Genomic DNA, 25,918 nt, shown 5'->3' on the forward strand with positions numbered 1-25,918 from the left:
TTCAAAGATATGTTTGAAATTTTAAGAACATTAAGGAAACATAAAACTCAGGGACATCAAAAACATTGATGATGTCAGATCTAAACATCAATTCCTCTTTCATTCTCTCTCCATGAAATTTCCCCTGTGCATTAGTCTTCTTCTGGAGCTCTGTGCTTGGCTGAATTTCATCCTCTTTTTCTAGTCCCACCCCCACACACATACTGCAGTTTACACAACAAGAACAATTTACAAATGTCATAGCAGAAAAAGAACTGTATGTTCAAACAGTACTCCAGAAAATAAGACAAAGATTATTTATGATTTCATCAGTGATGACATGTACCTTTAGCTGGTGGAGGTTCTGGTTTCTCAGGCTCTTCAACTGGTACTTTTTCTTCAATAACAACTTTCTTTGGCACCTCAGGCACTTTAAAAATATTAATATTAATACCTTTCACTATGAGAAATTTCACAAATACATTCAAAGTATTAAGAACAGAAAAACAACATAAAACACAGAGAGCTCAACAATGTTAAAGAGCCTACCATATTCCACAATCAGTTTGGAATTCACTTACACATAATAAGTAGGTTTTACAAATCTCAGCCAACAGCAAGACACCAGAGAAAGCTGTTGTCTTTAAATAATGTTCAGAAGAAAAAGACTATGATTTCCTGCCATTGTTTTCCCCCCCCAATAATGACATGTACCTTTAGCTGGCGGAGGTTCTGGTTTTTTAGGCACAGCAACTGGTATTTTCTCTTCTGGGACCACTTTCTTTGGTACCTCAGGCACTTTAAAAATATTAATTTATTTTTATGTTAAGAATTTCAAGTATACATACAAAGAGTTAAGAACAGAAAAGCTGCAATAAGAACACGAAACAGGATCAATGATGCCTGGCTTAAAAGTCTGATCTTACACATAGTACATATTACACTATTTTACTCCACTGTTGAATGAGAATGATTTAAGTATAAAGAGAAGAGAATCCCCCAAAACGAAATGTATAAAATTGCAGATTACAGTGGGGAAAAAGATGGCTCAAAATTAATATTTAAAAAGTTACAACAGAAGGAACACGATAAATTATTGCCATGATTTTATCAATGATAATGTGTACCTTTAGCTGGTGGAGCTTCTGGTTTTTTAGGCACAGCAACTGGTACTTTTTTCTCTTCTGGGGCAGCTTTCTTGGGCACCTCAGGCACTTTAAAGAAAGAATATTTGTTTTGGTTATTATAAGGAATTTTACAGATACATATAAAATGTTAAGACTAAGAAGAAAACACAAATTATGGAGATCATCAATGAAGTCATCGGTTTGACAAACATATATTGGTCTTATCCTCCCTTCCACTAATATAAGCATATTTCACTGTTATACCGTGTACTCTTCAGTACTTGCTGGATTTTTTTCTCTTTCTTGGGTAAATTATTCTGTCATTTTAGATTGACATTTGGCTATGGCTGACATTGTCCATTCCACATACCTTTTGCCCTAACATTTCTCATCTCTACAACTTCTTTCCATCCACACATTGTGGGCCTCATCCTACCCCGACTGAAGCCACTTGGGCCTAGGTCATTCAGCAAGTGCCTTGAGACTCTTTAATCCCCTTTTGATCTGACCTCCTAATGTTTGCCTCAAGGACCACCCTCTTGCCTATTTTGTTAGGCAAATATCCTTAACAACCATCAACACTGATGAGAGTTATGGTTAAACAACAAAGAGATTAGAGCCATCAAATGAATAGGTTTCTCACAATAAAAAATAAATAAGGAGTACTTAACATATAACATTTGCAAGAACATGGCAAGGGTCATTTTGTTCCCCGCCCCCTGCTGTTTTAGCTGTGGTGAGATGTACCTTTGGCTGGTGGGGCTTCTGGTTTTTTAGGCACAGCAACGGGTACTTTCTCCTTTGGGACTTCCTTGGGCACCTCAGGCACTTTAAAGAAACAGCATTACTTTCTGTTACATTTCAGAATTTCCAGGGTATGCAAATTATTAAGAATAAAAAGAGCAATCATAAAAGCATATCAAGAACATTAGTAATGTCAAAGAGTGCTTTGTTATACACATAACTCAGTGTGTTACATCTATTTAAGAAATCTTTAAATGAGAATTAAAAAAAACCACAACCATTAATTTCCAAGAGAAGAAGATATTTTTTCTTTATAAGATCCCCACTGTTAATATGTACCTTTAGCTGGTGGAGGTTCTGGCTTTTTAGCAACTGGTATTTTCTCTTCTGGGACAGCTTTCTTGGGCACCTCAGGCACTTAAAGATATTAGTGTCTTTTACTTTTACGAATTCCAAAGATACATATAAAATATTATGAACAGAAAAGTAACGAAAAACAAGTGGACATGAAAGAACATTAAAGATGCTAAATATAAATACCAGTTGTTAACACAAACATTCTGTACAAATTACAAAGAGATGTTTTCATCACAAAATTTCCATTGGCCCATCATTCTTCTAGCCACGGCATGGCTGCCAGAGCTATTCACAGGAACTTCAGTTGTTCTTATTTAGCCAATTGGTGTCATACCATCCAAATTGGCAACTCTAGAGACTCTCAATTGACTGGAGGAATCATAGTAACTGGCCCAAGGGTCTTCTGTTGCTCCCATGCAAATCAATAACCAAATATCCAATAATATCAATATGAGCTTTATCAAATGGGAACTTTGCAATATTATGATCTGCTGGTTGTGGATGGATTTGAGGGATCTTGTGAAGGTATTTACAATGACTGTTACTGGGGTACCATTGAGGCACCCCTCAAAATACAACACTGGAAAATTTCTAATTAAGTTTTTTTGTTGAGTCACAAACAAAACTGGATTCTAAATGAAAAAGGCCTTTGAAAACATGTGTTTAAAAAAGGATAAGAAATGCTGACATTAAAGAATCATTGTGTTTTCCATAACTCCCCGGACTTAATAGATTAAGTTGGGAATGGTAACATACATATTCTGACTTATGATATTGAAATATAAAAATGAAGAATTGTTAAATGGTAAGATTAAGATCTTTATTTGCTATATTTGAATGAATTGTAATTAAGGATAGTGAATGAGTATAGATAAGATGACAAACACTTACACTTTGCTTGGCATAAATGTGGCTTTGCCAATTACTGTTTTGCATAGAATTTCTGATTTGTTTTAAATGATATTATTGATGGCACAATAAGTAATATGTTTTGTTGGAAGATGTAAATCAGAGGTACACAAACATGTAATGATAAATAAAAACATCCTTTTTCTGGGAAGGCTAGGAACAGGATGACACAGAACAACATGACCTAGAAACTGCAAAACCAGCAGAAAAATGCTGAAGTTGGGTTACTGAAGCTTGGTCATGCGTAATGTATGAGTTACATAAAAAATAAAGGGTTTATGTGGCAAAAGCCAATTGGATAAAGGTTAAGTAATCTGGAATGTGGAAATGTATAAAAAAAACTCCGGGAACAAGCCTCAAACAGGAGAAACACTGGACCAGAAACTGAAGAACAGGAATGCATGAGGAGACCAGGAGATCAGAGGAGGTGACAATCATCATGGAAGGTGGAAGGACTTCCTAGTACTCCGGAATGTAGTAACTTGGGCCCCTACTAATTCCATCTTATCTGTTATTGTCTGGCATAAACATATGTTCAGACATTATAAGTGAAAATAATTCTGCCTAAAATTGTATAAATAAAGGCAAAAATTGAGTAAGCCTAAATTGGGTTGACTTGTGACTCGGTTTTCCTATTTAAACCCAGCAGCTGTGATATTCATTTGGTGGGAGTATTTGCACTGTAAGGATTGCCTATATGTGCGCTTAAATATATTATTTTTATTGATTATAATATTTAATTTCATCCCTTTCTCTTTCAGCCAGTTGTCTGACATCCTTTTATATGCCTTGAGAATGGGAATTACGCTTGCACATCTTGGGGAGAAAAAACTGGCAAATGAAAAGACTTTACCGACTATTTGATGAGGACCCTGCCCCCCCCCCCCAAAAAAAAAAAAAAAAAAAAAAAAAAAAAAGACAGGATAAACTTCAGGAAATATAGTGATTACAGGAGAAAAAGAAAGATTATTTTTGTTCATGATTTCATTTATGATGCTTTATACCTTTAGCTGGCGGAGCTTCTGGCTTTTTAGGTACAGCGACAGGTACTTTCTCTTCTGGGATAGCTTTCTTGGGCTCCTCAGGCACTTTAAAGATATTCATTTATTTTAATTTAGGAATTTAGAAATTCCAAAGATGTATGCAAACAATTAAGAATAGTAAAGAAACATAAGAAAGAGACATACATAATATGAATGATGCCAAATCCTGATGACAGTTTGACACACAGAATTTACAAATTACGAAATGATTACAATTTACGAATAAAGTCCTAGACAAAGAAGATTTTTTTCTCCCAACACAAGACTCTTTATAAAAACTGCAATTTTATCAGTTAACATATACCTTTGGCTGGTGGAAGTTCTGTTTTTTTAGGCACAGCAAAGGGTTCTGGTTTTTTAGGTACAGCAGTAGGTTCTGGTTTTTTAGGCACAGCAATTTGCACTTTTTCTTCTGGGACAGCTTTCTTGGACACCTCAGGCACTTTGAAGATATTAGTTGGTTTTAAGAATTTATAACATATAAGAAACAGAACGCAACATAAAACAAAGATAGACAAATTGGTAAAACAAGCAAGGAGCAATTAGAACCAACACACTGACTGAATATATTGAACATGAATTAAACCATGCACATGAATAATTGTATTTTTCTGGAATTCATTGATTTGTAAATTCCTTGAAGAGGTGATGTACCTTTAGCTGGTGGAGATTCCTCTTTCCCAGGAATAGCAGCAGAAACTTTTTCTTCTGGGGGAATTTCCTCATAAACCTCAGGTACTTTAAAGATATTAGTTTTCTTTTAGAAATTTCATAATTACTTACAACATCTTAGAACAAAAAGACAACATGACAAACAACAAATGTAGGGCCCTATCTTGCAGTGGGATACACAAAGATGCTCTTTACTACTTCTCAGAAGTAGGCCAATTGCCAGTAGGCTACCCCATGAAACAAAGTCTATTGTCTGGCTATACCAAAAGAAGGACAGGAGACACTGGATATGGATTTAATCAGGCTGCAACTTTACTATATAGATTTCTGGGACTACCCGGCAGATAAAGTGAACAGTGCAGGCAAATCCGTGTTTATTCAAATAACAACCTGGGGCTTCCACCAGCCCCCCTTCATTTTCCATCCAGGTCCCCCAACCAACCCATGGCTTGCACCTTACCATCCACCCTCCTTTGTAGGAGGGTTAAGGTGAGCTATAAGAAAGAGGGGCTGGCTCCCTGCCGGACCAATCATAACAGTCCCCAACTCCTCTCCCCCATTCTGTTCCTTTATCCAGCACCTCCTTTTAAGTCCTTTACTAGGTCATTTATTTGGTTACTGGATGCCTTCCTTATGGAGTACCTGCACTGCACATCTGCCCCACACTTACAAAATAAGCGGCAACATATAGCTTACCACTTTCTCTCCTCACCAGAAAAGGTCCTCATTGACACTCACTGTGGGAAAGGTAAAAAAAAACTCCTTCCACCACAGGCAACATGGTGGTGAGGGGAAAATTCCTTCCCCTGCCCCCTAAAAAGAAGCGACTAACACAATGGCCACATCAGGGTTTATATCAGACAGAACATTAATTACACATTAAAAGAGGTTAGAAAACAATAAATGAAGAGATTTTTCTGCCCTTGAAATTCCAGTCAAAGGTTCATGTACCTTTAAAAGGTGGAGCTTCTTCTTTGGGTGCAACAATAGGTACTTTCTTTTTGGGGACAGCTTTCTTTGGCATCTCAGGCACTTTAAAGATATTAGTTAGTTTAGGAATTTTAAAAATATCAATATAGAGAATTAAGAAACAAAATACACGGCCTTTATAAAATAACAAAAAGCTAGTAGAACAAAAACCTAAATTAATGATATTAAACTATGAAGACTAGTGACTCAAATTTTCTGGAATTCACTGCTTTATAATTCCAGTGAAGAGTTGATGTACCCTTAGCTGGCAGAGCTTCTTCTTTCCTAGGGACAACTGTACGTACTTTTTCTTGGGGGACAGTTCTCTGAGGAACCTCAGGCACTTAAAGATATTAGTTTTTCTTTAGACAATTCAAAATTCTTACAAAAGCCTAAGACAAAAGCCAAACACAAACTACAAACTATGAACAGAAACAAAGGATACTAACAAAACACAATATTATCCAAGGTCCCTAGCATTCTGCAATACTGGATTTTTATTGTTGCAGAATCATCGAACTATAGGACAGGAGGGGAGCTCAAGAGATCATCTAGTCCAGTCCTCTGCACTCATGGCAGGACTAAGTATTATCTAGACCATCCCTGACAGATGTTTGTCTAACCTGATCTTAAAAATCTCCAATGATGGAGATTCCACAATCTCCCTAGGCAATTTATTCCAGTGCTTACCCACCCTGACAGTTAGGAGGTTTTCCCTAATGTCCAACCTAAACTATCCTTGCTGCAATTTAAGCCCATTGCTTCTGGTCCCATCCTCTGACATTAAGGAGCAATTTTTCTCCCTCCTCTTTGTTACAACCTTTTATGTACTTAAAAACTGTTATCATGTCCCCTCTCAGTCTTCTCTTCTCCAGACTAAACAAACCCATTTTTTTCAATCTTTCCTCATAGGTCATGTTTTCTATATCTTTAATAATTTTTATTGCTCTTCTCTGGACTTTCTCCAATTTGTCCACATCTTTCCTGAAATGTGGCACCCATAACTGGACACAATACTCCCTTTGAGGTCTAATCAGCACAGAGTAGAGTGGAAGAATTACTTCTTGTGTTTTGCTTACAACACTCCTACTAATACATCCTAGAATGATGTTCGCTTTTTTTTTTTTTGCAGCAGTGTTACACTGTTGACTCATCTATGACCCCCAGATCCCTTTCTGCAGTAATCCTTCCTAGGCAGTCATTTCCCATTTTGTATGTGTGCAACTGATTGTTCCTTCCTAAGTGGAGTACTTTGCATTTGTCCTTATTGAAGTTCATCCTTTTTTTTCAGACCATTTCTCCAGTTTGTCCACATCATTTTGAATTATAATCCTATTCTCCAAAGCACTTGCAACCCCTCCCAGCTTGGTATCGTCCACAAACTTTAAAAGTGTACTTACTCTCTCTGCCATTATTCAAGTCATTGATGAAGATATTGAATAGAGTCAGACCCAGCACAGATCCCAGGATCCCACTTGATATGCCTTTCCAGCTTGACTGTGAACTACTGATAACTACTTCTAGGAACAGTTTTCCAACCAGTTATGCACCCACCTTGAAATATGTTTTTTAGGTCTGATCCTGTATTAATCATTCATACAAAGTTTAAGGGTTTGTGGCAAAAATCAATTATACCACAGAATGAACTTGTTGCAGTAGCTTGTGCCTCAGAATTGTATTACTGTAGAGTCTACCTCTAAGCCAATGCAGTAAATTGGGGCCTTGGATATCTCACACAGAACATTAAATCAACTTTAAAAGAGGCTAAAACAGATATATTTTCTTTCAGTGAAATTCCAGTCTGAGCTCATGTACCTGTAATTGGTGGAGCTTCTTTTTTAGGTATGGCAGCAGGTATTTTCTTTTGCTGAACAGCTTTCTTGGGCACTGCAGGCACTTTAAAGATATTAGTTTCTTTTAAGAATTTATAAAATACAAAATGTAAAGAACAGAAGGGCAATGGAAGACACAGATGGACAAGACAATCAAGGAGTAGTTAGAATGAACACATGAATTATTTGCATGGAACCAGATATGGATCATGAGGATGAATAACTGTAAGGTACTGGAGCTCTTTGCTTTATGAATTGCTTGAACATGTGATATACCTTTAGTTGGTGGAACTTCCTCTTTTGTAGGAGCAACAGGAACTTTTTCTTCAGGGAGAAAGTCTTCATAAACTTCAGGCTCTTGAAAGATATTAGTTCATTTTAGACATTTTAAAAATATTTGCAAAACAAAAAAAGATTAGAAAGACAATTTACAATGCAAATATGCAGACACATAAAGCAACATAACGACCTGAACACATGCATAAATTAAGGAGACATCGTCAATTTAAATACCACACTTCTATCTGATTTTTTTTTACCTACTGTTGCTGCAATACCAATTAAGATTACTAAAAAAAGATTGTGTGTTTGTGTGTGTGTGTATAGGGTTATAGGATATATATTTTTCCTCTGTTTTTCCAGTTAGTTTAATTTTTATATTGGACAGCACTCTTTGTATAGTTAATTTCACAGTTTCTCCTGTGTAGTCAGTTATGCCCAGGAAAGCAAAAAGCATTACTCAAGACAGCATTTAAGCTGCACCTACTCAAGTCCCATCAAAGTTAAACATTGCATAAACGCTTTCCTGAATCAGAAGCTGAGCCTATTTCTTTGTGGGTCTTTCCCAGAAAGTAACACGGCAGAGAAAAATATTTTAAAAATAGAAAAATATGATTGGAAACAAAAAGGCATAAAGACTCAAGAGCAGTGATGGGGATGTATCTGAAACTAATTGTAAATCATTTTTCTTTACATTTAAATTTGACGGTGTCCCTCTAATTATATTGAAAACAGACTGCACCATGAAGCTGATTGACTAATTTTCTGCAGTTCGTTGCTTTGTAACTCCGGTGAAGAGTTGATGTACCTTCATATGGAGGAGCTTCCTCTTTTCTAGGAATAACAGTAGGTACTTTTTCTTCAGGGACAACTCTTTCAGGAACCTCAGGCACTTAAAAGATATTAGCTTTCTTTTAAAACTCTCAAAATTATTTGCAAATCATAAAACAAAAATCCAACATAAACAAAGACAACAAAGAATAACTAATAAAAAAGTACTGCCAAAATTGCCAGTATTCTGCAGTTCTGTAGGAGCTAGTATTATTCAGTTATCACAGATTTGAATGATTTGAAGTGTTAATACCATATGGAATAGATTCCATTCACTCTATTCCATTTGTATTTGCCCTCCTTTCTTCCCAAGATACTACTTTGAATTATTTCAACTTGATATCTGTTGCACAACCAGTTTTAAATACATATTTAAAAGCCTTCTTTACAAATATTGTGTATAAGTTATTCTCTAACATTTTCAATTTAAACAAATTTAAACAAAATTCACTTATATACTTCTAGCACTAAAACGCTGGGGGCTCAATATACTTCTAGAACTAAAAAGTTGGGGACCCCTTCCCCCTTAATTTCAAGAGAGTAAAGTGCAGTTACTCAATTGCACTTTAACAGCTGTTAGTTAGGAGTGAGATAAAGATGAAGTCTTTCCATAAAATTCCAGTCAAAGGTTCCTCTACCTTTCATTGGTGGAACTTGTATTTCAGGAGTAGAAGTGGGTAGTTTTTCTTCAGGGACAGCTCTCTTGGGTACGGCAGGCACTTTAAAGACATTTTTTAACTTTTAGAATTTTTAAAGTTACTTAGAGGGAGTCAGAAAAAAGAAGAGCAGAGCCCAGAAAGACACGCTTGTAAAACAAGCGAGAATTAAATGCTTCTTGCAGGACATTCATCTTGATGAAGATATGAGAGAAGAATAGGTCTAAGTATAGTTTTCATGTACCTTTAACTGGTGGAGGCTCCTTCCTTTTAGGAACAGCCAAAGTTACTTTCTCTTCCTGTACAGCTCTCTTATGTACTTCAGGCACTTTAAAGATATAGTATTTTTTTAGGAATCTTACATATACAACTTCATAAATCATTACGAACAGAAAGGCAACGTGAGACACACGATCATACTTAATTAGGACAAACAAAGAATCACTGAGACAAAGTATATTCCTGTCTTACGCAACAAACAACGAAGATCAAAGACTTAAGTAAAAGTTCATTGTTTCGTAATGACAACAAAGAATAGATGTACCTTTAGCTGGGGGAGCCACTTCTTTTTTAGGAACAGCGACAGGTACTTTTTCTTCTGGGACTGGTTTCTTACGCAGTGCAGGAACTTTAAAGACATTGCTTTCTTTTAGGAATTTTGCAATATTTATATTATTCAAGAATAAAAGTGACACAAGAAACCAAACATAAAACTTTAATTCAACAGAAAAATCACAGAAATTAAAAGGACACGAGCACACAGTGTCCTACGTCACATTTATTAACTTGTGAGCTGGTTGGCCATGCCTGTGCTTCCTGATTCTTGGTGTGTTCAATCTCCTTTCAATACATACGACTAACTCCTTATTGGATTAATTTCAGATTGGGATGGACTTTTAAATAGTCCTTTTAGACAGATTATGAAATATTGCATGAACTAAGAAGTCGTATCCTGCTATTGATATGCAAGCAAAATTCCCATTCAACTTTAGGAGGTAAATTCTACACTCTAGTTTTGGCCTCAATTTGGCCCCATTAAAGTTAATTGAGAGATTCTCAGTGACTTCAATGAAAGCTGGATCAAGGCCTAAATCCTTATCCAAAAATGCCTCTCACTGACTTCAATAGGATAATTTGTATGAGTAAGGACTAGCAGATTTGGCACAAAGGGTGTTTTGTGCAAATATGGCCTTATAGTGAGAATAATATAGAGCTCTGGTCTACATCAGAAAGTATGTTACCTTGCCAATGGCAGTACTATCCATGACCTTTTACTGTATTATTAGAGCATGATATAGGGAACAGACTAGGAGTGAAATCCTGTTCCCATTGACTTCAATGGGGCCAGATTTCCCCCCCTCCTAGAATTATAGCTATAATTGAGAAAGATCCTCACTGTTTTTGAAGATATGGGTAGAAACTGTTCATTCATTTGACATGAAGAGGGGAGGGTGAAAAAAAGGCTTAACAGATTTGAGGTTATTCATCAGCAAGGAATAGCTGGGTGGGCCCTTGTTTGAATAAATTCCCTACCATTTTCAATAGGTTAGGTTTATAAATCTCAATAAATAAATAAAATAATTCTATTCCTTATATGTCATACAAGGATCCAGAGGAAAATTGCCTTCTGAGAAAGGAGCTGCAGGGTTTTGTGTTTTAAAAGAAATATTGTTGATTTTGTATCTTAATCCTAATTTTGACTCAATTGGGAAATAAAAACTCCAATCTTAATGGTTAAATAATAGGAGGGAGCTTCATTACTGGACGTTGGGATTCTGGGGTGACAGAGGGCTTCAGTTTTAAATTTATCCAGTAGCTGATGTACCTTTAGCTGGCGGAGCTTCTTTTTTAGGAACAGCAACAGGTACTTTTTCTTCTGGTACAGGTCTCTTAGGCACTTCAGGCACTTTAAAGACATTTTATTAGGGATTTTTTAAGTTACTTACAAAGAAATAGGAACAATATAAGACATGAAGAGCAAAGATCACATATTTGTAGAACCACATCCTTATTACACACACAAATATAGATGAGAACAATTATTGTGCTCAAAGTTATGTGAGCAGCTGAAAGCTGAGGAAGTTCCTTTTTCAGCAGGGTGGGGAATGATCATTGTCAGAGCACCATCTGGTTGGTATGGGGAATTTCAAATTATAATGATGGGAAGAAAGGTCCTAACTAAATTTTAACTGCTCTATTGTTGAAAATTATTGCGGGGCAAAATGTTTCTTACAAGGAAATAGTGCTGCCACCCATAATTATACTGGATGTAGACCATAGTTGAATTGCATCAGAAGGCTGCCATTTATGCAATGTGTAAATTGCTCTAGTCCCAGTGAAACAAAGTTGTCTTTGCTTTTGAAGGCTCAGTGGGAGTCTTCTCATCCTACCCCCAAATAGGTTTTCTGAAGGTCTGGGAGGGGAAATGGTCCTCAAGTTGATTATCACCACTAACTACAGACACAGAAAGGAGGACTGAAGACAGGAAAAACACAGACTTGAGCACTGAAAGGAGGACTGAGCATGAGGGGGAAACTTGACATACAGAGTTAAGAATGAAAAAGTTGGTGTACCTATAGCCAGTGTGACCTCATAAGCCTCTTCAGCCTTCTTAACCTCCTCATGCTTCTCATAGACTTCTTCAATCACCTGAACCTCCTCATATTTCTCATAGACCTCTTCAGGCTCTGGAACCTCCTCATACTCCTCAATCTCTTCAGGCTCCGGAACCTCCTCATAGATCTCTTCAGGTTCCGGAATCTCCTCATACTCAATCTCTTCATGTTCTGGAACCTCAAACTCTTCTATAGCCTCATAGGTCTCATACTTCTCATACTCCTCATACTCATATTCGTACTCCTTCACTGCAGGAACAGGGGGAGCAGCATCCCGGGTGGGTTTCTTAGGTACCGCAGGAACTTTGGAAATAGTATTATTACTGTTACTACCTTTAAAGTATTGGAAATGACTTGTACAGAGTAAGACAAAAAGAGTCAACAGAAAACCACAGCTTATAAATACAACAAGAAGTTTTTGTAAAAAGGAAGAGAGATTCTATGAAAAGTGATTACATTCCAAAATATTTTAGGAACAAGTAAGAGGAATAGATCTTTTGAAGAAATTCAGTAAGGCATGTCTCTACCTTTGGCTGGAGGAACTTCCGTTGGTTTAGGAACAGCAGCTGGCACTTTTTCTTCAGGAACAGATCTCTTACGTACCTCAGGGACTTTAAAGATATGGTTTTCTTTTAGAAATTTTAAACGGTTTAACAAAGCAATACAAATAAGAAAGCAACACAAAACAGTCTCACGATTTTGTAGCACAACAATTAATCTTTGAGACAAGAATACACAGAAATTTGACAGAACATTCAGAAAACGCTGGTGTTAGAAAGAATAAGATCAACAATTTTAACACATATGATAGCTGTCAAGGGCGCATGTACCTTTCACAGCTGGAGGCTCCACTTTTTTAGGAGGAGCAACAGGTATCTTCTCTTCAGGAATAACTTTCTTAGACACCTTAGGCACTTTAAAGACATTATCTGGTTTTAGTATTCTCGTTACACAATCTCAAAAACAATGTCCAAGCACATAAATTTATAAACAACAGAAATATAAACCTACAAACAAATATCAAAACACAGAAGTAACACAAGGCACATATATTAAAATGCTTTGTACTAAGAAGTTGAATAATTCACATTAATTAGTGTCAGTGTTCATATTTTCATTTTTAAGCTACTGTACCTTTAACTGTTGTAGCCTCAACCTTTTTAGGAACAGGAACTTTCTCTTCAGGGACAGGTTTCTTAGGCACCTCTGGCACTTTAAAAGACATTTGATTTTTAAAATTTCATTTTCAAGCAACACCAGAAAAAGAAAGAGGACATAAAATGCCAGGACACAATGAAAGCAAGAACTGAGCTAAAGAACGTACTGTAAGTGTTTTAAGGTGGAATCAGGTTACAAACAACAGACACTTTCTCTACAGGGACAGATTTTTCAGGCAACTCAAACACTTTGCAGATGTTTTCTTATGTTAGCAATTTGAGAAATTGTATACATCAGAAACAGAAGAACAACACAGACACAAGAATACAAATGCATGGGACAAAATTACAACTGTATCTTGTAAGGCCTAATCCTGGTGAAGTCAATTTCAAAACTTCAGTGGATGCAGGCTCAGCTTCAGATTGGAAGTTAGTGCGGTTATTGAAAATGTAAGGGAATAATAACACTGCTTATTTGCCTTGCAGTTAATTCATGTACCTTTTGCTGGCGGAGGCTCCATTTTTTTAGGAATGGCTACAGATATTTTTTCTTCTGGGACAGGTTTCTTTGGCACCTCGGGCACTTAAAGATATTATTTCATTTTAAGAATTTCATTTTCAAGCAACATCAGAAAGAAAAACACAACATAAAACACAAGGACACAAAGTTGCACAATAATAATCAATGATATAAAGAATATTCTGTATGTGTATTTCATGGTAACATTACAGTGGAATTGGGTTGTAAGGATCAGCTTGGGCAACTTTCCCGCTGATGGTTATCTACGACACATCATTACCAATCAAACAAACACATATTCACATATTACAAAAAGGGAGGACACAGAAACCCCTTTGGCATCATACCAAGAGCTACCAGTGTGTTTGTTTTCTAGTTTAGTTGTAAACCACTCTGCTGAATGGGCATAAATTGTTCAACATCATTGGGTGCTGTCTATATTCAGTTGTCTTCATTTCTGCTTCTGCACAGTTAGGATTTGAGTTCTTGTTACCCAGTCAGATGTGTTTGTACCCTTTTTCTGTAGTAGATTTGGCTGTGCATGCTGAGAAATTTTAGAATGTACTGCAGATCTCTCAGGCTAAGTATGGGAGATTCTTCAGGACACTGAGATCACACCACATCCTTGCCCAAGGGAAAATCAAGGAGAATTCTACCAGATATTTTGTTTAAAAGACACATTATGCCACACAGACACTATGTGCAGGCTCTGCTGCTTTGATTAGCATACAACAAGGCTCTTAGTTTTGCTCTTGGCAGATCATTATAATTGGAAACCAACTGATCATTAAAGGTCTGATTCTGAGCCCATTGAAGTCAGTGCCAAAGCTCCCATTGATTTCAATGCTGCAAGATCAAGCCCTGTCTGAGCCCTACTATTCCTTAACAATTAACACTGGGGTATGGAAATAAGGATCTAAATTGTGATCACCAAAACCAAATTCCACTGAAATGTCAATGTCCAAATGACAGAACACTCACTTCCATATACTCCAAAATTATGTACCTTTAGCTGGTGGAGCTTTCTTTACTTTAGGAACAGCAACAGGTACTTTTTCTTCTGCGACAGCTTTCTTGGGCTCCTCAGGCACTTTAAAGATATTTTGTTTTAACAAATTTAATTGTTAGTACAACATCAGAAACAGAAAACAGAAGACAGCAAACACTTAAAACAACATGTAAGAAGGGAATTACACAAATGTGCCTTAAATTTATTTGGATGTGAAAGATTCAATGGAACAAAACGTTTTATATTATACAAACACACAAATATATCCACACATGTATACAGTAAGTGTATACAGAACACAGAAACGCTGAACATATAGAATTACTCTCAGTTAGAAGGTGATATACCTTTCGGTGGTGGAGGTTCTGGTTTTTTAGGCACAGCAACAGGAACTTTCTCTTCGGGAACAGCTTTTTTCGGGACAGCAGGCACTTTAAGAAATATTATTTTGATTTATGAATCATTGTTATCCTTTCCACCATTCCAAAATAGAAAGACAACATAAAACATAGGGTACAAATGTGTAAAGCAAAAACCAGTTTTCTAAACGCTGCATTATAGAAACATTCACAGTGTGGGCTTGATCCTGAACCCACTGAAATCAATGAGTGGTTTTGCTATTGAGTTCTTTTGGAACAGGATCAGACCCCTTACTTGTAATGTTCCATAGGTGGGCAACCAATGACAGAATTGCTTGGATGTACCTTTCACTGGCGGAGCCTCCACTTTTTTAGGCACTGGAACTGGCACTTTCTCTTCTGGAACAGCTTTCTTTGGCACCTCAGGCACTTTAAAGATATTATTGTACTTTGAGAATTTCATTTTTGAACCATAAGATACAGAACAGTGACACGAAACATAAGACCACAGAATAACAATGCTCAAGAACAGAAATATCTTTCTCATCATGATGCATTGAATGATGAAATGGTGAGTGAAGAATGAAAGATTGTGATGTACACATTGAATCACACACGGTTGTACCTTTGGCTGGTGGAGCTTCCTTTCTTTTGGGCACAGGAACAGGCACTTTTTCTTCTGGCACAGGTTTCGGTGGCATCTCTGGCACTTTAAAACATTATTTTGGTTGAGAATACCTCACACATGCCATTCCAAACAGAAAAGCAAAAAGACATGTTCACAAAGATTTCAAATGAAGATATGCCTCCCAAAGAACAAAGTAATAAATGTTTATATCAAACATACAACAAAAACACCCTATCACCCCTGGGTAAACACTTTTCAAATCACTTCATATCTGACTTTTAGTCTTCATCCTCAAAGTAAACCTGTGCACCATCTTCAAGACATGAGCTTGGGAGATTAAATCATAACTTTACTAGACACTAAAAATCATGGACTCAATAAAGACACTTGATTTATGGCTCATTACAACAATTTGTAACCCGCTAACCCTCCTTTGTCCTACAACTGCAGAGATGCTAACTGCCCATATCACCTTGAATGGTGTCTTGCAACATGTGTTAACTCCTTATGCTCAACTCCTTATGTTTTACCTTATATTTATCTGTGACACACTGAGTACCTTCCCCAGACTTGAGGAAGAGCTCTGCGTAAGCAAAAAAGTTTGTCTCTTTCACCAACAGAAGTTGGTCGAATAAAAGATATTACTTCACCCACCTCATCTCTCTAATATCCTAGAACCAACATGGCTACAACTATGCAGCAAATATTCAAATAATAGTAAAGTTAATTAAATACTAAACAAAGTTGGATAACTTCAGAGAAGAGGTGATGTACCTTTCACTGGAGGAGCTTCTTTTCTCTTGGGAACAGGTACTTTTTCCTCTGGGATAGGTCTCTTGGGCACCTCAGGCACTTTAAAAATACCATTTTTGTTTTAGGAATTTACTTACAAAACAACAGGAACATAAAGTACAGAACCAAATTGTAATGCAAGAAAGTTACTCCAGCACAAACAGGAACCACTCAACATCAATTTAATATTAAAAAGACAGGAAACAGCACAATAAAGGGATGTGTTTATTTGTAATGAGCCAAATCCTGCAGTTCTTACTCAGCCATTGATCTGGCAAGGCAAATTTATCTTAATGTCAATGTGGTTTTGCCTTATCCAAGTCTGAGTAAAGACCACATGGTCTGGCCCTTAAAACTAGCCTATTACAGCTGGTCAAAAATGGTGGTGGTGATGAGGAAATTTTGGAAAAAAATCAATTTTTGGTCAAAATTAAAAAGTTTGAGGAAAAATGTCACTAGCTCCAATTATTATATCAAGTATCTTTCAGTTGTGATTCTTTTTTTCCTGTAAGAATAGGTACTAGTATTTGTTTTCCTGAGACTACTCTTACACTTAAGGCACGTAAGACATTAAATTTAAGAATGCTGAATGACAAGATTTAAAATATATATTGAAGGTTCCATTCTTTTTTCCAGAAATGTTAAATATATTGCTAGTACTCTCTACATGACAAGAAAAGATGGGATTTTATCAACTAACTTGCTCACAAACTGGAACTCTTAGCTAATTAGAAGCATCTATACCAGTTCATATATAAATTTAATGGTGAACGGCAGAATGTACCAAGACGGTTTTCTTCAATAACAAAGGATAAAATTCTGGCTCTATTGAAGGTCAGTGAGAGTTTTCTCTTTGGAGCAAAGATTTCACCCAAAGAGTTTCTTTAAAAAAATTGTATTCAACAACCCTGAAACGTCAATACAAATTGAATGATGGGATACATGGTAGACTGGAAGAAGTCACTGACCACCTCCCTGGGTAGGGTAATTGGCCTTGTTCTACAATGATTTTCACACATGCTTTAAGCAAGAGAATAATCCCATTGGTTTTGTCTAGATTAGGAAAAGAGGGTCAAAATAACATGGAAGTTAACTCCAACAAAACAAAAAATTTTTCATGAGTAAATACAAGCAGCAACTTTTAGTTTCTTTTAGATGGTCAAGGTAGACTTTAAGTAACCTCCGTCTCTTTTCCTAATCTAGACAAACTATATATTTGCTTCCACAGAGCATAGGCTGGCCTTATTTTCACAAGGAAAAAGGCATATTTGTAAAATGTATTTACTAATGTGTTGAAATCCTTGTGTACAGAATTCAAAGTGTAGTTTTGATATGTATTAGCTGATCAAAGTAAATCCTAAATTCACCTCTAGGGTGGAGCCACTATGGGGAAAATATAAAACAAGAATTTTGATAAGTCCTTAACTTCCTTTTGAAATTCGAACTTCTCCTAAATCACACAGGCAGTTCTGGATTTTACCCTTTGTCTTTGTGTTATGATGTGAGGTGTTGGACATAGAGCTGGATGGGGAAAGGTTTTTCTGTCCTATGAGGAATTTTCAGATTTTGAAAAATTTCCCATCCCCAAATTAGGGCAAAAAGTTGAAATCTCAAAAATGTTGATGAACCAACAATTTTAAGCAGATGGATTAGGTTGATTACATGCTTAATGTCAATTTCAACATTTTTAAAATAAAAATGTTAGTATAAATTAACTAACATCTTTGAAAAAGTTGTTTCAAACCACACATTGAAAATTTTTGTTTTGAAAATATCAAAATAGAAGAGTTTGAAACTTTTTTTCTTTTTAATATTAGGATTGGGAGATTAGTTGAAGTCTAACATTTCCTGAGAACTATTTTACAATCAACAAATAGGCATATTCTTACAATACAATGTTTTGTTGAAAAGTTCCCTCTCGTTTGAAGGTTTTTATTATCAAGAAATTGGGATGACCTGATTACCCTGTCAGTGGAGATTAATATGCGAGGGTGATGGAGTCTTCCAAGCATACTCACCAACTGTTCTCCCTATGAAAATATTTAAAAACTCTGAGAGATGGACTGGATAATCTAATCAGCCCTTTCCATTTCTGGCTTCTGTGATGTTAAAAAAACCCCACAGATGATTTAGGATTTTCCAAAGCACCAAAGTGAAAGTGAATGGAATTTGTGTTCCTAAATCACTTAGGCACTTTTGTACACTTATGCCACCCATCATCAGGATATAAATGCCTTTTCTTGTGATTGTGGAACTTGCTCTAAATCAACGGGAATTTAAAATATGGACTGATAAAAAGATAAAGCCCCAAACCAGCATGAGATAAAACTGACTGGAACGTTCATTGCCTTATCTGATTACACAGACTCCCTTATGCTACCAATTGCTTAATTACAACATGGAACGCTGATTATAGTTACAAAAATTTTAATGAACAGTAAGCATTCAAACATGCAACACACTTTGTAACACACACCAATAATTAATTATCATAACAAACGAAAAATAATGTACTGGAGTAATTAAAAGAAAATCATATTTGCAAAACAGAAGAGTTCTGTCTGATTATATTCCAAAATTTCATTATACCTTTCACCGGTGGGGGAGCCTCTTCTTCATACTGGGGAACTTCCTCCTCCTCCTCGTATTGAGGAACTTCCTCTTCATATTGGGTAACATCCTCCTCCTCATAGTGGGTGACTTCCTCTTCATAGTGGATAACTTCCTCTTCCTCCTCATAGTGGGTGACCTCTTCTTCATAGTGGGTGACCTCTTCTTCTTCCTCTTCATACTGGGGAACTTCAACATATACTTTTTCTTTTTGGACAACTGTCTTACGTTCTTCAGGCACTTTAAAAAGATATCAATTTAAAGAATTTTAAAAGTCATCACAAAAATACTCATGAACAGTACTATAAAGCTATGAAGCATTGTAATGTAAGAACTAAATCAAATCAAGGATGTTCAGTAAAAACAAAGGCAGAATTCATGGCACATTTACAGCACTGACATACAAAGAACATATGTTCTAATACTTTAGAAGTATATTATAGAATCTAACGCTATATCCAATGTACCTTTAGCTGGTGGCCTCTTCACTCTTTTAGTAATAGAAATGGGTATTTTTTCTTCTATGACTACTTTCTCAGGAACGTCAGGCACTTTAAAGATACAGAACATTTACATTTAAGAACTTTAAAAAACAACATACAGCAGCACAAACACTAGAGGCAAGAAGAAAGATATATAAAAAAGGGTATCTAACATATACGTGGTTCACATATCGCCAAGGCAACTGTGCAGACTGACATGGTACTATGGAAACATTAAACAATAGTTTTATACAACAACAAAATGACATAACATATCTCAGCATATACATATGAGCAGATGCTCTTTGCTGTACCCACTTCTGCCAACAGTGCATTTCTACACATTCCAAGTCAGAGCTCTGGTACAAAATCCAATCAAATCCTGAGAAAATTCAGCCCCTCTATGACCTCAGTGACTGCCCCTTTCCGTATGAGGAGAACAGGGTCCTTCACACAAATGTGGCTCTGTGGCTCTCTTTGAGATTCTCCAGTAAATACAGCAAGAGTTCTCTGACAGCCACTTGAGACAAAGAATTTGTACAGAATAGATAAACATTCCAACCCCATCATCCTAGCATAAGATGGGAGAGCGGGTACAAAGAAGCCACTTGCACAGATGGAAGTAGGCAGTGATCCTGTGCTTGAGTAAATTAGAAGCAACCCATGTCCACATCTGGAAAATGACATGATTTTAACTGTAAAGACTCCAAAAAGCTTATTATGTAGATTATGTTCAGTTTTGCAGATTCATCCAGGAGAGAGTACACACTTTGTTGGTCGGCCTTCTTCTCTTTTTGAAACAGTACTGGGTATTTTTTTCTTCTGTCTCTGAAATTGATGGTTATTAGCGTGTGACGGCATCCAGGAAAAACTACAGTGTGCCCTGGCATTTGGATGACCTTTTAGGATCTCTGAGATAGCCAATAAATTGGGAATTTTCTTCTTGGTAGATGGAATCTACTTGGCAGTAATAAGTGTAAGTATTTCTACCTACATTCTGCAAGGAACAACCTAATCTTTGCTTGCAGCAGCAAGCTGCTGTGAGGGTCTAGTTCAAGCAAGTGGCTGCTTTTTTTAGATGCCTTAAGGCACAACCTGGAAAACTCCCACTTCTGGAAACAAGGGTTCTTTTTAGGGCTGTGTGAAATATGCCCAGTTTCTTTCTGGTAGGGCTGGTGCATAAATTTCCAGAGCTCCAAAGTTTAATCTTAAGTGTCATGTAAGTCTGAACCCATAAACTCAAGATGAAATTGATTGAGCCTGGCAACTTTCATTGGTTTGGTTACAAAACCAGCCACATTCAGCCCCAATTGTCCTGGCCAGGAGACTCTGCTGCCCAAGAAAGCTCTGTGCCACTCGCTGCACTTCTACTTGCCTTCTGGGAGAGGCCTGCAGACCTTGACCTCCCCTCTCTCTGGGGACAGCTGGCTCACTCTGCCTTCACAGGCTCTTCTCCAGGCTGCTGGCTGGTCTTCTCCCCCATCCTGTTATTTGGGAGGCCAGCAAGGTGCCTTCTCCTGCAATTCTCCTCTTCTCACAACTCCCAGTGCAGGTGTCTTGCCCATCCTACCAGTTATACTGACTGCTGCAGTGAGGCCAGGTCTTACTGCTGTGGCTCTACAAACCTTTTAATTCACCCCAGGGCTGAAACACCCAGAGTGCACAACAATGGAGTTTCTCGATAGCTTGGAGCACTTTGGGTTGTCTCAGCCACAGAGTGAGTTGAAGTACTGACAGGTGGCAGAGGAAAGGCCAGAGGAGCCTTTCCTTTATCACTACTTCAGGATGTGCTGCCTTTCCTTAGGAGAGGGGGGAAGGAGGACAGACCACCCAGAAGAGGAGAGCACCTGCGTATTTAGTAGGGAGTTGGCCAGGCAGCTTCCCCTCAGAGGCAGAGAGAGACAGGCAGCACACTGTTTGACTCCAAGACAGGAGCTAATTAAATTATGAAGCTTCCCCCAGGAAAACAAAAGGAAGTCATGATGGAAGATTTAAGGCTCTTGAGAGCAGAGAAATTCAAAGGGCTTCACTTCAAGAAAAACATTGGCCTGCCCCAGCTATAATATAAAACTTTAATCTACTCTCAGCTTGAAATCCTGAGTTAGATAAAAAAAAAAAGATGGCAGCAAAACTAAAAGATTTATTCAGGCTTAAAACTCTTCTAGTTTAGTTCATACCTGTGTATGAAACCTCCTCCTCTGTGTGAAGAGAGATGGACATTTCCTCTGACAAAGCCCAATGCTCTTCCACTGTTGGTACATTAAAGATAAAGCCTAGTTTTAGTATTGTTTCTCTGAAACAATATTTGGGGTAGAGGATATATATTCCCTATCCACTCAATGTGATTGTTACAGAAATATGACATTTTAATTGCTTTCCTTCCACCTCTGACTCCAGATAAATTGGAGGGAAATGCACTCCTACTGCTGCCCCTGTACCCCTTAAGGTTCCGGGGATTTTGGTGGAATGTCAGAATTCAAGAGAAGTTACTGTGGCAATATGGCAGTCAGACTGGAGGACCAACAGCCAGGCAGTGAGAATATTTCTTTGATAATTTAATCCATGGATGTGGATACCTTTTGATGGTGGAGCTGCTTTTCTTTTTGGAACAGCAATGGACACTCTTTCTTCTGTGACAACTGTCTTTGGAACTTCCGGTACTTTAAAAATAGCAATTGTAAGAATACTAAATTGCAAAATTCAGACAATCTCTATTAATTTGATGCTCATGTTAAAGAATTATGGATGAACAAGTACAAAAGAAATGCACATGTACAAAGTAAGCTTGTGTGTTTAAAAATAGACATCGACTTGAAACCAAACAATAAGCAAACATGAATTTAAGTTAACAAAGACAACAGGTTAACTTAAATTTTAGTGCACAAATAGCTGGATGTGCATTTGGCTTGTGGAATTTATATTTTCTGAAGAATAATACCAGGTTTTTTTCTTCAGGGTAAGCTCCCTATGAATTTCAGACATTTTAAATTATTGTGCTGTTTGAGTAACAGCAATAATATTAATAAAAACATGAAAAGAAAAACAGAAAGAGACATATGCACATAAAAAAGAATGACTAAAATATATTTACATGACACATTAAGGGCTCTAGAATTTAATTGCAAGATTGTTCAGTGTTGCTGGCACCTTCCAGTACATGTAATTTAATTATAAAATTTCACACACAGAAAAAAGATAAAAGAGAGCTTTTTAAGCCCATAAGAAAATGACAGAAGTTAAGGACACAAAGGCATCTTTGAAATAAAAATGCTGGTGATGTGAAAAGTCATTGACACTTTTTTTAAAGAGAAGAGACAGTGAGCTTCTGCATATGAATGGTGCTCAGTTTATCAAAATTAGTGTGCACCCAAAACAACTATTGCAATTAATAACAGTTTTGAATACACAAGAAATGCAGGGGAGCAACTGTTTTACATAATTTTCTAAATTTTTTGCAGAGCAAAAACCAAAATTCCTGTTAATTTATAACCAAATCAGTATAAATTGTTTATTTTATTTTAATCAGACCATTCACAGGTTCAAGGCCTGCTGGTTCTCACTGATTTCTGATATTTAGAAGCCTCCTGTATCACCAGAAAAGAGCTGATTTACCTTTAGCCGGTGGAGCCGCCACTTTTTTGTGGACCGGAACGGGTACTTTCTCTTCTGGCACAGCTTTCTTGGGAACTTCTGGCACTTTAAAGAGATTTTTTACTTTTAGGAGATTTGAATTACACACAAACAGTAAAAACACACAAGCAACAAAAATACAAGTACAGAGACCTGACATTTTTGTAAGTTAAATAAGGAAACAAAAGCATGCACCAAAATCTACATTTTATGCAATGTAATTAAATTATTATAGATACAAGACATTAGTAACAGACAAACATCTGTTGCATAGTTTCAAAAGGCAATGTACCTCTTTTTGGTGGAGCTGCCTCCTTTTCAGAGATAGCTACTTTTTCTTCGGTGATAATTTTCCTGTGCACTTCAGTCACTTTAAAAATATTAAGTGTAGGAATAGTTAATTGTAATATTTGGAATACTCTTTAATAATAAGCAGCTAGAAATAAATCTTTTTAATCTTAATCCATTTTTGTTGAAAGAAAATATACATGAAATTTCACTGAATACAAAAATGAGACCATAAAAGAAGAAGGAACAATTTACAAAAACAGTATAAAGGACACAAGTGATAGTCTATACACAGTGAAGATCCAGACAGAGGTTACTGTCACTAAAACACAAAATATCTACATGAAAAACATTTGAAACAAACACAACAAACAAACAAAATGTGTGAGATAAAGGAACAGATAAAGACATCTAGAGAATATTATTTTCATTAGTTTACCTTTGGTGAATTGAGGTTCTTCTATTTCAATAGCAACAGGAGGTATCCATTCTTCTGGTGGTTTTTTCTTAAGTACTTTAAAAATATTGTGTAATTTTAGGAAATTGGAATGATTTCAATACTAAACAGACTAAAAGAAAAAAGCAACATAGAAATCTCTCTATGAATACAACTGGCAATGGACACAAACAGGCACATGTACATGTGTAATGCTAAAAAATTAAAAGCATCTAAACTACATTTTACTCAACAAGGTAAGAAGTTAAAGACTGAAATTGAAAGAAAGACATTTTTCCAAGTTATAGGAAGCAAATAACCAATGTACCTCTGGGTGGCGGGGCCTCTGCCTTTTTAGGAACAGGGATAGGTACTTTCTCCTCAGGAACAGCTTTCTTACGAACTTCAGGCACTTTAGAAAGAAGAGTTTTAAAAATATTGGTCTCTAGTATTCTGAATATATTTTGTATGTAACATCACAGTATTTCCTTTGTTTAATAATAACAAAAGTGTTTATGTAAGGAAAAACAAATAATAATATACAGAACACACAGTTGTAATGCAAACAATCAGACTATGATTTATAAGAAACTCAGATCATTATTAACAGACACTAAAACCAAGAACTTGAGAAGAGAAGACATGTGTCATGTCTTTCAAGGTAAGGAAGTATCATTTTAATTAGTAACTGTTTTATACCTTTCGCTGGTGGAGCTTCCTCAATTTTAGGAGCAGCAGGAACTTTTGGTGGTGGGACAACTTTCTTAAGCTTCTCAGGCACTTAAAAAAATATTACAGTGTGTAGTTTAAGAAATAGGATAGGTATCAAAACAGTAAGGAAACACTTGGTTAGTCAAAAGAGAAGTTTGTAACACACATGTAATAGGGACATACATCAAAAACAACAAAATCAGAAACACTGAGATGCAGAACAATTGACATTTGATATTTAAGAGTTGATGTACCTTTAGCGGGTGGGACTTCCACTTTTTTGGGAACAGGGACAGGTACTTCCTCCTCTATGTAGAAAGGCTCTTCTTCAGTCACTTTAAAGATATTAATGTTAAAGATACAGAATTGATGTATTTGGCATATTTGAACTAGTCCTTGGTTAGTGTATCTATGGAATGCTTGATTTAGGAAATCTAATTCACCCAGTATTCACCTGCACTAGGAGTACTGCCTATCCCCAAAAGAGTAGCAAGATCCAAACTGTGTAGCAATTTACTGATATCTGAGAACCAGGACATACAATAAACACAGGGCGTGTGTCTGTGTGAGTGTCAAGTGGAGTTTTAGATGGAGAGACCAGCTGGTAGATTTGGGTTTGGGATATAGACATTTATGTCAAGCAGTAATCTTTTGTGGTGAGCCAAGTCTTTTCTTATATTATAATCTCTGTTGAATTTGTTTTAGAGAAACATTAGGTGGATGAAGGGAAAGTGGCTAATTTACTGGAAGGTTTGGCTCAGATTTAAAAACATGGTTTTTGTTTGTCATATATTTTAAAATCAGTGCTGTCATTTTCTAAGAACTCTGAACAAAAAGATTGGGAAGAAAATCACATCAGGATAACATTAGCTTCTTTTTTATGATGCCTCCTCCTTTTGGACACAATCCTGCAAAGTACTGAGCTACTGTAGGTATGAAGTGCCCTCAAAGACTGATCCAAGTCCCTCTGAAGTAAATGGAGTCACTGTCAGTGACTTAAGTGGGAGATGGCTCAGGCCTGAACACTCAATACCGCTAGGAGATGCTCAGTGCTTTGCAGGGTTAGATCTAATGCCCACTGAAGCTAGTTGAAAGTTTCCCATTGAACTCAGTGAGACACTAAGAACACATAAATCTCACTGGAAATTGTCATCTTGAGAATTCACCCGGATACAGGTAGATTCAACATGTCACGTACATAGGGAATTCAGGCTTTGTGCTCGCTGCTCTTTGCAGTATTAAGTTACCTGTGTTACATATCCACCAGTATATTTTTAAAGGTT

General features: G+C 36.7%; 1 protein-coding gene across 1 annotated transcript in view; it reads right to left on the bottom strand.

Moving 5' to 3' along the window:
- TTN (titin) overlaps window positions 1-25,918 on the bottom strand; it is a 297,668-nt gene that overhangs the window by 127,847 nt on the left and 143,903 nt on the right. The window contains exons 112-141 of the mRNA XM_034786056.1: window positions 24,890-24,970; window positions 24,624-24,704; window positions 24,253-24,336; window positions 23,928-24,002; window positions 23,493-23,570; window positions 23,183-23,266; window positions 19,068-19,328; window positions 16,461-16,538; window positions 15,684-15,767; window positions 15,271-15,487; window positions 14,993-15,006; window positions 14,697-14,780; window positions 13,670-13,753; window positions 13,148-13,225; window positions 12,844-12,969; window positions 12,541-12,642; window positions 11,972-12,346; window positions 11,224-11,304; window positions 9,943-10,044; window positions 9,643-9,726; window positions 8,720-8,803; window positions 7,909-7,989; window positions 7,616-7,714; window positions 5,783-5,935; window positions 4,814-4,897; window positions 4,464-4,601; window positions 4,121-4,204; window positions 2,190-2,267; window positions 1,854-1,934; window positions 1,107-1,193 (exon numbers count right to left, since the gene is read on the bottom strand). Of these exons, the coding sequence (XP_034641947.1) occupies window positions 1,107-1,193; window positions 1,854-1,934; window positions 2,190-2,267; window positions 4,121-4,204; window positions 4,464-4,601; window positions 4,814-4,897; window positions 5,783-5,935; window positions 7,616-7,714; window positions 7,909-7,989; window positions 8,720-8,803; window positions 9,643-9,726; window positions 9,943-10,044; window positions 11,224-11,304; window positions 11,972-12,346; window positions 12,541-12,642; window positions 12,844-12,969; window positions 13,148-13,225; window positions 13,670-13,753; window positions 14,697-14,780; window positions 14,993-15,006; window positions 15,271-15,487; window positions 15,684-15,767; window positions 16,461-16,538; window positions 19,068-19,328; window positions 23,183-23,266; window positions 23,493-23,570; window positions 23,928-24,002; window positions 24,253-24,336; window positions 24,624-24,704; window positions 24,890-24,970 (3,222 nt within the window). The remainder of the gene's footprint in view (window positions 1-1,106; window positions 1,194-1,853; window positions 1,935-2,189; window positions 2,268-4,120; window positions 4,205-4,463; window positions 4,602-4,813; window positions 4,898-5,782; window positions 5,936-7,615; window positions 7,715-7,908; window positions 7,990-8,719; window positions 8,804-9,642; window positions 9,727-9,942; window positions 10,045-11,223; window positions 11,305-11,971; window positions 12,347-12,540; window positions 12,643-12,843; window positions 12,970-13,147; window positions 13,226-13,669; window positions 13,754-14,696; window positions 14,781-14,992; window positions 15,007-15,270; window positions 15,488-15,683; window positions 15,768-16,460; window positions 16,539-19,067; window positions 19,329-23,182; window positions 23,267-23,492; window positions 23,571-23,927; window positions 24,003-24,252; window positions 24,337-24,623; window positions 24,705-24,889; window positions 24,971-25,918) is intronic.

Source organism: Trachemys scripta, chromosome 11, assembly GCF_013100865.1.
Source record: "Trachemys scripta elegans isolate TJP31775 chromosome 11, CAS_Tse_1.0, whole genome shotgun sequence".
In the NCBI taxonomy this organism is placed as follows: Eukaryota; Metazoa; Chordata; order Testudines; family Emydidae; genus Trachemys; species Trachemys scripta.